The 16,472-nt window shown below is 38.8% G+C and overlaps 1 protein-coding gene across 1 annotated transcript in view; it reads right to left on the reverse strand.

The window, feature by feature from the left end:
- SLC15A5 (solute carrier family 15 member 5) overlaps positions 1 to 3,074 on the reverse strand; it is a gene marked incomplete at both ends in the record, with an annotated part of 29,836 nt that extends 26,762 nt beyond the window's left edge. The window contains 2 exons of the mRNA XM_082280923.1: positions 905 to 1,127; positions 2,756 to 3,074. Coding sequence (XP_082137049.1) covers positions 905 to 1,127; positions 2,756 to 3,074 — 542 coding nt within the window. The remainder of the gene's footprint in view (positions 1 to 904; positions 1,128 to 2,755) is intronic.
- Positions 3,075 to 16,472: the final 13,398 nt, after the last annotated feature.

Here is a 16,472-nt window from a genome sequence, read left to right on the forward strand (position 1 = left end):
CAAATGTGCTCAGTTTTTATTTTAGTAACTGTGCATGTAAAGGAGAGAAAAGGGGGCAGTTTAGGGCTTTCTTTCACCCTGCCTTGAAGCAGGAATATGGAGATTCCCACTGCAATTTCCTCACTACACAGTTTAACCAGAAAATATATCACTCTGTATAGGGCTACAGAAAGGGCAAATAAGGGCAAACAAATCATCAAAAATTACCTCCCTGATGCATGGAGAAAGAAATAGGTCTTAGGAAAAAAAAAAAAAAAGAAATCCAAACCCTGGTTTTTAAGAAGCATTTTAAGAGCAACTTTTCCTAAAGAATGGAAAAAGAAATTCAACCAAAATACAAATGTTAAGTGGTTTATCAGATGCCAGAACTTCCCAGGAACAAAGCTGAAACAATACAGGAGATCCCTACCACTGAGCTTAGTTTGAGACTACTCACAATCCTGACTTCCAGCAGACCAGCAGTCTACTGCTTCCCGTCACTGCTAAAAACTTACCCTGATGTAAATCCCAAAATATCATTGAATTTTGCCACTGTTAGGGAGCAACAGCAAAGTATCCTAAAGGCATAGCCTTGTTAAAGGCAGAAAACCAAATGGAAAATATTGTTCCAACAGCAAATAGGGCAGCAAGTCTTTTGAGTCTTTGGGCAAATTGTTTAATCTTGAATACTCTGACTGAATACTTCTGTAGGAGGCCAAAATAGATTATCATCTACTAGCAAAAGGAAAAAGTCAGGAAAAGTTTTAACTGAACCTCTTGAAACTCTTCCAAAATCTAAAAGTTGTGCCGTTAAAAGCAAAACCACAAAACCCACCATCCACAGGATCTGTGAATTTCAGCAGTGAATTTCAAGGCAATGCTCCATGATTCCCAATAGATATTTAGCCAACATTAAATTACCAACCAGTTGAAAAATGAAAGCAGTTCCTTTGGCCCACAGTCCTCGAGGCTGTACGCACTTAGTGGACACACTATAGCTCTTATTCCTCCTATTCCCAGACTGGCTGTGAGGAGGGCGAAGTAGAACACAATTTTCTGCTCCCTTTTGGGTAGAGTGTGAAGAATATGTCGTCTGTCGATGTAAACATCTTCAAAGGGGAATGACACCACAGGTAATAGTGCTGTGCCTGGAATGGAAAGAAAATAGTCATTTGAAAGGAATTAGAATCAGATGAATAAGATGTATATTTTTTAGAGCAGGTATGTTGAAAAGACAGATGGAAAATCAAAGATGCACAACAGAAAAGTGCAGAGAGGGAGACGCATAATTCTGTAGAGAGGCAGAAACTGTTTGGATGTTGCCATGAAAATTAAGGCAATACCATTATGGACCTCCAAGAAACCAAACTTCCTCTGAAATGCTTGTAAGGATTCAGGTTCTTCTATCAATTGAACCACCAATTAATCAAAAAAAACCCACAAACCATCCCACAGTGGAGTGCAGCTTTTTTTTGCGTCATCTAAAACCCCAGAATTGTAATAGGAATGATAATTGAGAAATAAATTCTCAAAACTTTTGTTGACAATTTCCTTTTTTCCTTCAGCAGCTTCATAGAAAATATGATTTCCAGAAAATTTAACTATCAAAGCACTGCCATAAATTGCATTTGCCACTTCTAGTCTTCAAAGCAAGTCTCACAGATTTAATCCGCTACTGATTTTTCAAGTTTTAATGGACACTAAGCTTAAAATATATTGATGTGTCAACAACACCAACATCAGCCAATGCTATGACTGTGCATCAAATTTTAATACATCAGGAATGTTTAATGATTTATCTCCAAAGGAAGAAATGTTCTAGTTATAACAATACCCAAGTGCATCAAATTGTGTTTGTGTCTCCAGTCTTCTACTTTCAGAAACACACTGAAAGGACAAGTGGCAGAAAGAGATTTAAACCAGAATACCAGAGGAGAAACAGTGGAACACAACAGCAAACATTTTTCCAGACTGCTTGAATAATGGTTTTGCAATCAGCTCAAGAACATTTCAGGAATGACTCTGATTTTTTTCACTTCCTTTCTTGTGTATCTAAATAACAACGTGGCCAGCTATTGTAGCAGTCAGACTTGCTCAACAAGCAGTTCAAGAAAAATATTTTTATCACCTTGGTGTAATTTGACAGAGTAACCACCAGATGCACCACCAGTGCATGGGAGATGCACTAAATGCTACAGAACAGGTGCATTTTGTTTGAGCAGTGGTTTTTTTGTAAAAGGTGTTCAGAATAATACCCAGGGAAGATTCAGAATGTGCCAACAGAAGGCAGGCCCTCAGTGGAGGTATTAGGACACTTAAGACAAACTTTGTTTATACTGGTGTGTTCTTAAATGCTTTTCCTCTTGTCCAAACACAAAAGTCATGCACCTTTACATATAATCTTACTTCTAGCAGCAGGGAAGCAGTTCCTAAATTCTCTCTCTGACTGAAGCCTTGCATTTGTGCAAAACACTTGCGAAAGGGACCAATTTTAAGAGTTGAACATCCATGCTCTCAATAGCTGACCCACTTCAGAAGAGTCAAGTTTGTGCACCAGCACCACAAGGTGCCCACACAAATGCTGCTTTATCTTCTTGAAAGCACTGCCTCAGAAAACTGCAAAGGTGAAAACACTGCAGTGCATTTTGCAGAGGAGTAGCTAAGTAATTAGGTGTTAGAGAAAGCTGGGGAAAACAGATGCCAAACACAATGCTCAAGAGCGCGTTTCTGCAAGAGAATTAGTAAAACGTGACATAGCCACCAGGGAGTCACCCACCTAGGAAGTGTAGGAACATGCAGATGCACACCAGCTTGATCCTCCCCACAAGGTATTCGGCGAGCCAGCCCACCAGCACTGGAGTCAGCGTGGAGCTGCCCACAAAGCACATATTGACAATGGCTGCCTGGTAGCTGCGATAGCCCAGCTTGACAGTGCAGAAGAGGATCATGTTGCACACGATGCCGAAGAACGTGAATCGCTCGCACAGCTCCACCAGCAGCACACAGACAGCCTCTTGGAGCTTCTTCTCAGGTTGAGGCAGTTTGCCAGCATGGCTGCTTCCCCCAGGTAGGGGTGCTTGCTCCTTGTCAGCCATGTGGTTCAAAAATCCCTTCTCCTGCATATCTCTTCTGTCTGCATCAGGCATGCTTGTCTTTTTTTTTTTGGAGTATGACTGAGTAGATCAGCTTAAGTTACAGGTATACTTCTGTGCTCCTGCACTGTCATCAGCAAACTGGTAAGACTCTCGCTTTGAATTCCACACTTTGCTACTACAATTTCTTAGGGCACCTGTCACTTTTGAGATATTACATATAGGATCAAAGAGTATTAAAAAAAAAAGCAAAACACCCAAACAAAAAAAATCAAAGAACTATATGAACGTTTCAGCTTCTGAATTTAGCAACACTAGGAAGTTAAGTAGTTTATTTAATTAGTTCATTTGGGGGTGAACAAGATTTTTCCCCAGAATTATATTACCTATTAAATTATGTGAATCCAATACTGTATGCTAAACTCAATCTGTATGTTAAAGATAAAGGTTTAAACACAGATGAAAGCTAGCATTTTCAGCAGAATTCAAATAACAGATTGAGAAAATAATTTGGTTAAAATAATCCAATACTTTAATTAGACAACAAGTGAAAAACAGCAAGTAGATAAAGACAGGGATTTTTTTTAAGGTTAACATTATCCAATCATTGTGAAATTTCTTTCTATTTCTGGTTGAAATTCAGATAAAGGTAATTATAAAAATAAGTAATGCTACTAGGTTTAAGCTAGAAAAACAAATTTTAAAAGAAAGTAAGTTGAATTTATTATCAAAAGAAAAAAAGAGCACTCTAGAAGCAACCTAACCCACAACTGTTCCTCTAGGCAGATTCTGCCCTGTAGCTGCAATGCATCAGAAGGGGCAGGGGCACTGGCAGTGCTCTCTCAGATCAAACAAAAGCTATTACAACCTTGAAAGGGAATTAGGAAGAGCCAAACTCACAGCACTTTATAATGTTCCTGCTGCTTTATCCACAGCGAATTTGCTGATTTCCCAGGTCAGTTTCTCCATTTGGTGGAGCTCATTAAGATCACTAACACCTGTTCAAAATGCTTCCACCTGCAAATGGAAGCATCCCACATCTATCTCGTGCAGGTGTAAATGCATACACATGTTACAAGGAAGTGGAAAACCAGGTCAGCTTCTCTAAACAGAGCTCTCAGTGTTTCTGATGGCATTTTTTGAGACATAGGTTCTGCTGTTCGCTTCCACCTGTCCTTATAACTACTCAAATTTGGCCTCTTAGGATCTGTTTAGAATATGAAGGCTACTACACCACAAAGCAGAAGCACAATAGTATATAACCAGTAGGGATAAAGATTCCAAGATTACCCAAAAAAACCCCAAAACCAACCATGATTCAAACACAAAGCCTAGAAACTCTGAAGCTTAATTCTAAGCAGTAATAGGCTGTTTCCTAAAATAAAATGTATTTTTGAACCTATTACAGAAGAACTCAGACAGCAAAAACTTCTCAGTTTTCAGAGACATTCTAATGGGGATGAAAACAGCTGTGATTGGTAACATGTCAAGAACTGTATCTGTCTTCTAATCCATGATAGCCAAAATGATCCTCCTTTGGACAAACCAACCAGAGAAATCAAGAGTATAACTCAGCTTAGTTTCTTCATCAAAGCCTAAAAAAGCCAATCTCAACTCAAAACAAGACAGAGAAAAGTATTTTAACTTTTCTGTTGCATAAAGCTACTTTTACCAAACTGTTCATAAAGAAAATGATTTCCCCTTTCTTTTAATTCTTTCCTTTTTAAGCAAATGCAACCAATTTTTAACATCAGATAGAAAACATAAGGACAAATAAACTCTTGCTCCAATAGACACTTGAATGTAAAATAGTCTGTTTTCCTTTAGAGTGCCAAGTTTACCTGTTCTCATGGGTGCTAGCAGCTCACAGTGAATTATATGATGGGAACCAGCACAGAGAGCAGGGCTCTTAGTCCTCTTGTGGTTTCATTTACCCAAATTTGGGGTTACAAGCTGGGAAAAAGGAATAATTGACTGAGCCTTATAAATGCTGTAGAAAGCAGGAGGTGGGTGATTTTCATAATTACTTTTGAATTGCCTTTGCATGTGATTAATAAGGGTGTGGTGGTGACAGTCAAAGATCAATCAGTAAATGAGTTAACATGCTCAATGCTAAGAGAATAAGCTACATATGACAACAGGATCTATATTGATTTACTTTCTTAATCACTTCTGCAGCAATTATAGGTGGTCATTCTATTTACTTGACATGGTTTTTAGTGAATTCTGGTTGACTTGCATGGCATTCAATTGGCTTATTCTTACTTATTCTTACACAAGGTAATAGAACTGCATAAAGCCTCATAAAAACCTCTATTATTTGCATTAAAATATGTAGAGCTCTATGCATACTGAAGCTCCTAGAAACTGGACACACAAAATAACTGCTGTTTCAAAATCCAGCCCTTCTGGCAGTACTTCTGCCTGCCAGAAAGGACTTTGAATGTTTTTTAACCACATCCTCTTTAAAGATCTGAAAATGTGGCAGTCAGATCTTGGTTTATAAAAATACTTGTTCTCACGTGATGGTGTCAGCCCACTAGAGGTCTGGCTGTTAAAGAGTTGCTATTTGGTGCCCTACCACCCAAGGCTAAAGGTTACTTCTTCTCATACTAGAACCTATACATGAGCATCAGGCAAGTGAATTAAGCTGGACAGGTTGGAACTGAAATTTTCTCCTAATTTTCTCTGACAAGAGATAGTTGTCAGTGTTTTTATTGTAGAGGTAGTTTATTGGAACTGAAGAGGCAGAACTTCAGTGTCCAGCACATTTCCTCTGGCTAAAGGGTAGTAGTGGTGTTAGAACTCAGTTTGTGCTCTAGAAAGGTCAGTCTCTCTAATGCTATAGTAAATTTAATTCAGCTTTACTCTTAGTCTTTTAAAGAGCATGTGAGAGGTGTTACCCTTCATCATAGCAGTGGCTGTGGTTCCTGCTAAATATCTGGGGTGGAAACATAATTGACATGGACAAGGCTGACAGTGCAACACAAGAATTTTGACACTTGTAAATAAAAAATTATGTGGGTCAACTCTTTCTAGGCAGCACTAGGATTCACATTAAACTGTATGGGCTGAGAACCTGGCACAACGACCACTGACTTGAGGACTGGAATTTAAAAGGCAGAAGAAATGCAGAGCAAAATTTTAATAGCTAAAAAATTTAATAAAAATTTAGCTTCTAGGAACTAGAACTCTGTCTTTTTCTATTAGCGTTCTTATTCTTTTGTTTTTTGTTCCCTTTTTTTTCATCTTTAGATGTCCCATTGGACAATGTGTTAATTCCTATGTCCTATATCCTATTTCACAGGTGAATAATGAAAATTCTGTTTAAAATGTTACCTCAGACAACCACTTTAGTGATTTCTGCACTGCCTGTCACTGTAGTCTCAGAGTAGTCTGACCTGAACAGAACTGTGACAGAATATGGCTTCTTTAGGAGTTCCCAACACTTCAAACCCATATCTGATACTTGTAAGAAACTCCAGAAGAATAAATACATGTGAAACCCAAGTGCTTTGTGAAGCATATAAAAGGTCGATTAAGAAAGTGAAATGTAGTCATCATGAGTTTGAGAAATCCAATTTATGAAATCTGTTATGTTAGCAAATCTACTAAAATAAAATTGTTTTATGTTTTATAAAGATCTCTCAAATGTTTTAAAAGGACACTTTGAAGGCTGAAAAATAGCATCTATGAAATAACCAGTTCTTAAAATTACTGATTATATGAGAAATGCTCTGAGAAGTTCTGGAACCACGGTACCACATCAACTTTGAATAATTTTATTTTCCCTTCAGTAAGTATTTTTGCAGAAGTGTCAACACTTTAGCCAGATGTTAACTGGTAACGTTACCCAGTTCTGCCTTGCTGCGGAATGGATGTTATGTCTGTCTTGTTCCATGGCCACTTCTGTGTGTGAAAGTGCAAGACCAAGGTGAGACTTTAAATTCAGGGAAAAGCGTTATTTTAAGAAGTATATTTGTTTTTTCCTAATATAATAATAATCAAAAATAATGTGGGAAAGCCATTTTCTTCATTCTGCTGAAATGCAGCATACCAAGAAAGAGAATTAAATCCTTCTCCCAAGAATGCCCCAGAGGTCCTGGTGAAGAGTGCAGGTAGGACCTCTCTATTAGAAGCTTTTTCTCAGCTTGTCCTCCAAAAGCCTGTCTTCTCCCTGAATCCTACATTTCCCCTGGTGTAATTTTTTTCCCTTTCTCTTACTTAAGCAGGGAGTGTGGCAAAAGCACAGAACTGACACCAAGCAAGAATTCCATAGATTTTTCCATGGTACCTAAAGCAGTACAAGGATGTACAAGACATGAACATACTGGAGTGAGTCCAGTGAAGGGCCATGAAGATGCTGAGGGGACTGAAGCATCCCTCGTACGACCAGAGGCTGAGAGAGCTGGCACAGTTCAGCCTGGAGAAGAAAAGGCTCAGGGGGCCCTTATTAGACTATAAAAATACTTGAAGGGAGGGTTCAAAGAGGACAGAGACAGGCTCTCTTCAGTGTGCCCAGCGACAGGGCAAGAGGCAACAGGCACAGGATGAAAAAAAGGGAACTCAATTTAGGAATAATTAAAAACTTGTGGAGTTTTCAAATGCTGAAAGAGGTCGCCCAGAGAGGATGGAGTGGAATCTTCATTCCTGAAGATATTAAAAGCCTGACTGGAGGCAGTGCTGAGCAACCTGCTGCAGGTGACTCTGCCCTGAGCAGGTGGGGTAGACAATTGCCAGACGTGCCTTCCAACTTTAACCATTCTGTGATGCTGAGCAGCAACACTGAATACTTTGGCAAAGTAGACTCTAAGGAAGATGATAGAAGAAAATTTTTCTTGCCCAGTTGCTGGGCATGACCTCTCTGAGTGAGAAATTTACTTTACACTCTATGAGTGCTAATTTATTTTGATAATTTTTTTTCCAGGGAGATGGTTTTAAAATTGCTGATCCTCAAACCTTTACTGTAAATGAAAATTATTTTGGCATGATTACCCTGTTCTTTCAAACCACACATGTTTTATTTTGGGGATTTTGTTCAAACATATATAATTATCTATGCTAAGCAGTTTATCATATGTTCCAAGGCTTTTGTCTTTTTTGCACCTAGCTGACAGTTTTATAATTCAGGAGTAATTGAATTGCAATTATTTTTCATGATGCATGGTGTGGTTTTATATCATGTTGTTGGCAGATATTCTTTATGGTGTCGTTTGGTCTAATGGGAAAATTAGAAGTAGCTCTATCATATAGAAAGATGGCTTTTTTGTGTCATGTTATGGTTTGTAGATGGCACCCAGGATATTTTCTTTTGACATATAGATTTTTAGGTAGAGGCTGAAATGAGATTCTACAGCAGAGTTCACAGTTGAGACAATATTATCTGTACATCCAAGATGATTTCAACTATTCTCCCATAGTGACAGTTCATTTATATTCAAGTCCATTTAATAGACTATGGTTAGTATTCTAAAATACATATATAAGTACTATGTGGTGGCAGAGTTTCTGCTCTATATTTATCCCTGATCCAACATAACTGGTTTCAGAGAAGCCAGGAAAAGGCAAATATTCATCAGAGCAGGGGATTGACAGCAGATCTCCCACCTCACTGAAGAGCTTTCCAACCACTGGTGTGCCCAGACAGTCTTTTAATCTCTCCTGCTGGAGCTTTACAGTGTGTAAAGCTTTGTGAGCTGCATGGGAGCTGACTTTGTAACCTAGAGATTTGGGCTGCTCTCCCTATGGAATTTGGGAAGAGTCAAATTCAAGGCTCTATGTCAATGAATAGTTAATGTCTACAAAAGAGATAGTCTTCACCAGACAGGAGAAAGAAAGCTCAATCTGAGAAAAGTACAGTTTTGGCCCAAGAGTGGTAGAAAATGAGAGCTGCATGCTGGAGCCAGCAGAGCATCCTTTTCCAAAGGGAAAAGTATTACTTTAAAGTTTCTGGTTTCATCCACAAAATAATATCTGGAGTCTCACAAATCTGCATGGGATGTGTCAATGGTCATATGAACCCCAGATTATCTGCCCATATAAAATTCTCATACACAGATGATCACATAAAGGTTGATGGCAGGAAGTTTCAGGCAGTCATCTTGAAACCTTTTTTATTGCTCTTATCTGTTCATACACATTTCTGCCTTGTAGACTGGGACAGGAAGTAGTGTAACACAATTTTATTTATTCATCTGCAAACTTGAACGTCCACAAGCTGAGAACTGTGTGAGTCACTACAGACCCTATCTACAGTGCCTTGTGTGGCTTTTTTGAGGGAGAAACTGGCAGAATTTAAAATGCTTCTCTCCTAATGGCGAATATTTTCCTATCTAAAACTGATTTTAGTCGAGTTTTTGGTCTTCATGAAAGGTGTCAGCATGGTCAGCAGGTTAAGGGAGGTGATCCTTCCACTCAACACTGATGAGGAGACATCTGGAGCACCAGGTACAATGTCCTTTATTGTCAGCAATTTGCCTAAAATGAGTGAAACTGAAGTTACACTCCTAATCTGGGGATAAGTACAGTAGAACTGTTTCAAAATTAGCTCCAGCTGAAATACACTGGATTAACTTTTTCAACTCCATTTACTGTTAAACCTGCCTGATTCTGACCAAAACAGATGACAGAGGGCTCACATAATCCTTTCTACTGCTGAAATGGGTGGGTGCTGGGATGTCTTCAGCCACAGAGGTTTATGAAGGCAGGGGAGGTTTTCCCATGCCTCAAATGCTGATAACAACACATCATGTAACTTTATAGCTGGCTGTACCTCTGGGCCTCAATTATGTGATGATGTGAATACACTTTTTCCTGACTGCATATGGCTCTTTAAAGACATCCCTGAGTTTTCCAAAGTACAGTTACTGCCATTTAGATTGCGGTCTGTGAGATCTGAATTTGTATTTGGAAATGCTGTTTTCAATTTCCACTTAAAAATCACACTTCAGCCATCAGTGGCTCTTGCATCTGCTATTCAGTGCTCACATAGAATATTTGTCATGTTCAATACAAGAGATGTCTGCAACATCTGCCCAGGCAGTTTTGAAAGTATGGAAGCAATTTAAGAGAAAAAACCCTAGAATAATTATTATTAACTTTATTTATATTTGATACAACTTTAAGATTAGGAGTTATTGTTTTTTAAACACTGAACTTTAAATTTCAGTTTAAGTGCTGGTGTGTGAATTTCAGGATAGAAATACAATTGCTTACATGGAATACTCTGAGTTTAAAAATAATCCTCCTCCATTTTGAGACATGCAATATAGTACGTTCTGAAAAATTCATTTTTTTTAGAGAGGTGCACCTGAATGTGCGATTCCAAAACAATATAATCAGACCAAATAGCTTTATCAAAGATAGCAATTCAAAGCTTTTAGTGCAAATGCATCACAAATGCTCGCACTTAGAAATTCTCTTTCTAAGGTCGCGTTTACAGACTCTGCCACAATAAAAGAAAAAAAATATCTTTGATGATTTAGCAGAGAAAAGGGTGGTACTGAAAAAGACATGAGAAAGAATGGGATGCAAGACACTATTGAAAAATAATTGATACTGTTGCAGGAAGAAAGCCTAAACTCAAAAAGAAAGACAGAAAGGGAATAATAGTGAAATAAATTCGGTATTAGGTGCTCACATTTTACAGTTAGATACGTAAGTGTTTGTACATCAGTAGTTCTGTCACATTCATAATGCACATTGACCTAAACCCACATCTGAGTTTCTCAGCTTTCTCCCTATTGCTTTCTCCTTGACAGACGTTTTGAAGATCTTAGATATGAAATCTCTTAGCGAGACGAACATCGAGTAATTATATTTGTGGCAGATGAGATGAAGGTGGACGAATGCAAACCAGGTTTTGGCTATCACACTAGGATCTGGCAGGAAAAGAAAAACACAAGGACACCTTAATTTCCTCTCCCAGCTCCCCTGGCTGAGCTGGAATGATGAAGGAGAAGCCCGTGTGCCAAGTGATGCGCAAGGAGACCACCCGGGCTGCAGTGTTTAACAGTGATACAGCCATGTCACCAGAATGTTTGCCTTTCTCCACGTGTAACAGTGGGCATCAATTTCAGAGGGAAGACCTCAAGCTGTGACAGAAAAAATGTTTGGCAAGTGTTTCAAGGGATGAGGGAGACACCTTTGGTTTCAGTGTCTTTTCATAAATTCAAGTTCCCGTTCCATGGAAGAGTTGCAATGAGTTTATGTCTCTCAGATTACCACAGCACACTACCTGAAAATAAACACTGCATTCAGATCAGTTCTTACATTTACTTATGGATGATAGAGCACACAAATTGGTCTGGCTCCTTCCAAGGGAAGAGAATCATGCTTCCTGCTAAAAAAAATGGTAGGGAGATGTTTAATAAGATTGCAACTAACTTTTAAAATCCAGGGAGCTGACAGAAGAAAAAAACAGCAGAGTTATATCGTCCCACTGCAGAGATGTCACATTTATAAGATAATCTCCAGCACAGTGCTCGTAGCTCATGTTTGTTCACATACTTCAGAGGAATGTTTTCTAATCATCCAGAGAAGTTTACAGTGCTCTGTTGAGTTAACACCAGTGGAAATCAGGTCAGCAAGCAAGAGATCCATCATGAAACAGCTGTATAGCACCTGTGTGTGCTGTGCAAGTGGCTGCTGCTTCCAGTTTGGTGAAGAAATCACAATAGGTATTTTTCACAGTGAAGGATTTTGGCAGTCACACAAGCACGCTTCCATGGAGTTGTAAAATCCTGATGGAGCTCTAAAATCCTGAGTAGATCTAAGCTTGAATTTGAAGTTTTAAAATTCTTTCTTACTAGTGGTCCGTACTGTTTCACCTCTGGATTTTGCAGGTGGGATGGACAGCGTTTGCCCTTCTCTGCTAGACAAAATGGAAAAATTCTACCAGAGTAGGTAGAATTTCAAGTCTTTGGCATTGAATAAGGGAAAGAATTAGGTTTCAAAATATGTGCATGAAAGTAACCATTAATATATTTGCTGTGATATGCAGTAATGTGTTTAAAATGCATCTTATCAGTGCACCAACTGTTTTTCAAGTTATTTGTGAATTTTCACTGTGAATGTGTATCCAGAGGCTCAACCTGATAGTCTTGAAGAGCGTCAGTTTTCACAGGATGTCTCTAACCAGTCACTTCTGAAAACATTGTCTGTTGCTAATTAAGTCTGGCACGTTTCTGTCAGATAGGCAAGGAATGTTATTTGCCATGCTAGAGACGGGTCAGTTATGGCACAGAGAAACTCTGGCTCCCTTGCAAATTAATAGCGGGGCCAAATATAGAAATGAAGAATCCTAAAGAAGATCAGAGGAAAAAACTAAGATCCTAAATAATGACTCTACTTACATAAGGATGAATCAAAGCCACTACAGAATTTTACACTGGAGAGGAAAAAAAAAAGAAGCCTTTTCAAAATATTCAACAGTGTGACAATCAGACCATGGGCTTTACATGTGGGGCACAGCATGTAAAGCCTTTCTGTCACGATACTGAACATTATGCTGATATTTGTCTTGCTGGGAGAATAACCCACAGAACCCACAGAAATTTTCCAGGCAGATATTCTCTAAATTGCTCTGGCTTGCAAAGAGGCAATTAACTTAAGTGAATCTGATTTTTTGAAATCAGACATTAAAATAAGATTTACCCAGCTGTAGTCCTTATTGGAAACCCTTTGCAAGAACAGTTTTTCACTGCTTATTTGAAATCAGAAAACAAATACTATACTCCAAGTGCTGCAAGATATTTGGAAATTTTTAACCATGGCCTGAACTTCCGTTCTCAGGAGTGATTTCATGGTGACAATGTGACTTCTGATAGAAAAGAAACTGGTCTTAATTCTGCAATAGCTGGATGCTAAGAAATCCTTCTGTGCTCAGTGATAAGGCTGCTGATGCTACTGCCACAAACCTTGTATTTTTCCTGTCTTGGTGAAATGTTTTTGCCACACTCTTGTCATTGTTAATGATATTTAACATGGACTATAATGTGCTACCATTATCCCTGGCCACAGGAAAATGTAGTTTATACCTGAAGCTGCCCACAATCTTTCTGATTTAGACTTTATCTACACTCAAGACCTCTCCCAGCATAACATTTTTGTTGCCTTTTTTTTTTCTTTTAGATGTAACCGTAACATCAATAAAAAGCTTCAGTGTGCATTACAGTACAAAATCACCCTGCTCCCCTTGCTATACAGGGACAAGTACATGACAGAATGGTGTTTTACAGGGCTGTAACAACAGCCAATGGGTTGTAGCACTTTAATTACAGCGGTATATTTAAAGTGGCACAATTTTGGAGCACAGACAAAACCTTATTTACCACTCGAGGTATAACAGCTGCATAAAAAATTATACTCCATAGATAAATCACCCCGTGACGGTGGCAAAACACTGCGTTTAGCATCTCTCTGTGCCTGTAGGAGTCTCAGCAAAGCTTCAGACACCTGCTAATGGAAAAATAGAGAGGCTGCTTATTTTTATTACCTTCAAAGTTTTTGTGATACTAAGCTTTGGATGTATCAGGAATTACTGATTTTATTCCCCCTGTGGAAATTCAAAATTTGCTGAAAAAGAAAGAAGTAACTCCCAGTGATTTCCTGATTTTCTTAACAAGCTGTTATACTGAGCTTTTGTATTCCCTAGCCCAAATCTGTGCTGACCGTATCTCAGGAGACATTAATGAGGGGAAAAAAATTGAGCTGCATTGTCCCCACCCAATGTGCATTTTTTTGCCACAGAGAGACAGAGTACTTGTCCCTGAGTGTCAGGTAGGTCCCTCATGCAGTCAGGTTCCCAAAGTAAATACAAACTTCCCAATGGTGTGATAGTGTCTATCATTTGGGAACAGCTGGTGTATGAAAAGATCTCTTAATTTTCCTTGTTTTTTCCTTCTTTTTCAAAAATTCAAAGGGGATTTTGGGGTTTCCTGGAGATTCATTTTTCTTTTATCTACCATCTGTCCCACCAGTTAGTTACTTAAACAGACAAAACTTAAGAAAATACTGCCCAAGCATATTTTTGTTATTTTGAAAGCAGTTTAGACTATATTCTGTTTTTCACATCAGAAAAGTGAGCTGAAATCATGTGACACATCGGAAAGCACAGCTATACTTCCTCTTTTTTTAACTCCTTGTGTCTTCAAGCTATTCAGTACCTTTTTTTAGAGCACAGCTTGCACTCAGAAAGAGAAATGAGGGGATCATTGCTGCTAGTTATGGAATTCAGCATGGCAGGACTCCAGAGCAAGCAAGTGCATGGCAGTGGCACCTATTCCTGCTGGCTGCCAACATTCCTGTACAACTCATACCAGCTTTACCAAATCAGCAGAAGGAATTTGTTTTGATTACTGATGCATTCAATATTGTTTCTTCCAGGTCATAATCATTCCACTGGTGTCCCACTGAAAATTTCCACTCAGCAGGCGTTTGCCACGTGCCTGCTGTCCCCTTCCCCACCTGGCTGGGGATGGCTGGGCCACGGAGGAAAAGACCAACATGGAAGTTTTGAATCCCATGGAGCACCGCCACCTCATTTCCAGTGTGCCCCACTGGTACAACAAGGGAGCTTCCTACTAATACAAGGTTTCAAGGTGAGATATGTCTTCAGAAAGTAAGGTTAATAAACAGAATTTAAGTGTTTTTAGAGTTTTGTTAAAGTTTTAGTTCACTTTCCATTTTTACTCAGCCGATTCTTTCTACTTCAGCAGATAGCAAGGATGTAGTGCAACTCTAGCCTTGAGACAGAAAGGTACTGACTAGAAAGTGAAAAGCTATCAGCCTCAGCAAGCCTGCAGACATTATGGTTCACTGCCTAAATTGCATTCATACAGCTCTCATCATAAGAAATATGCTGGGTAAGTTCAGGGGCAGGTTAACCTGCCATTGATGTATAAACTTTCTAATTAGTTATTGCTGGTTTTGTTTTGCATGTAACAGTTACTAGAAAAGAGTTTGATTGTATTTTTAAAGAAGTTCTGAAGTAAGCTAGATATCAGTGAAAGCTGTCAAATTGATGCTTTATTTTTTTTATTATTATTTTTCTCCTTTTAACAGAATAAGAAGAAATAAGTTCTGCAATAAATCGTCATTTGGTGTTTTTAAATGCTGGTCAGGACAAGCCTCCTCCAGCAGTTTAAATTCCTGTAGTGCATTCAACTTTCTGCCTGTTGGCCACAGTTGGCCAAGGGTTATTTACTGAGTGCCAATTGTGACAGGACATTTTGCAGTGCTGAAGAACCAAAGGGCACAGCACAACTTGCTTTGAGAAAAATGCCTCATCTTAATCGGGGAGCTTGTGAAGGAAAAAAATCCAGCCACCAAAAAACAACTGGTACTGAGGACCTTCTGCCTGATAAAGACTGGAAAATATTTTAAACCTCATTAGAAAAGTAAAATTTGCCTATTTCTCATGTTTCATACACTGTGCAGGAAAGGAACACATATGCTGTCACATTCATATTTTACGGGCTCTTTTTTTCCCCCAAACCTTCGTACCTCAGATTTGAACTTTAAACTTGTGACAGTGTTATGTTCATTAGAATAAAAATCACTTGCTATTTCCATTGCAAAGCTCCCCCCCAGAGGTTATCTTAGCTGTTTTATAAATCATATCAGGAGGAAAGCTGGCATAAAGGTTGACAGCTCACTCTAGATAATCACTTCCTCTTCTCTTAAGTGACTTTAAGCAGAAAGGAGCATGTAGCTTGCCAGTTCAGTTTTTAGTGGTCAAGCATCCACATCTAACCACCACCAACACACTGACTAAATTACATTGTAAGTATTTTACTGAAATGCAGGAAAATCATAATCCTGCTCAGGAGAAAGAATCTCAAACCTTCATCAGCTATCAAGGTGTATTTTCTCTGTCCTTCCAGGGCAGAGCTCATTACACAGAACGACATGAACGCCAAAGCCCTTTGACACAGGGTCCTTGAAGGGAACCTGAGCTTCAGATTACTGTTGATTTATCAGCTTCCTCAAAAGCTGGACTGATTAGACTAATGGTTTATAGGGGATATGATTTCAACATTGAAGTCCTGTATCATGGAGGCAGACAAATGAAACAAGTTAGATCGTGTAATAAACAGAATCTACAATTCAGGGCAACAACCCATTAAGTAGAAACTTAAAGGGAATAAACACACACCGAAAGAATCCTGGGTTTAGGAGGAAAGGTCAGCTTATGTATTATAATTTTTCTACATAAACCAATAAAACTAAATCCTAATCCTCTCTCAGAGAGACTGAAGCAGTCTGGAAATGGTGCCAAATCTTCCCAGGCTGAGTCAGAAGAGAAAAAAATCAAGAAAACTATCCCTTTAACACATCGCTTCCCCGTGACCTGATTACAGGCATTTTGCAATCAAGAGGGACCTTCCACTGTTTCCACTG

The sequence above is a fragment of the Coloeus monedula genome, assembly GCF_965178545.1.
Source record: "Coloeus monedula genome assembly, chromosome: 4".
In the NCBI taxonomy this organism is placed as follows: domain Eukaryota; kingdom Metazoa; phylum Chordata; class Aves; order Passeriformes; family Corvidae; genus Coloeus; species Coloeus monedula.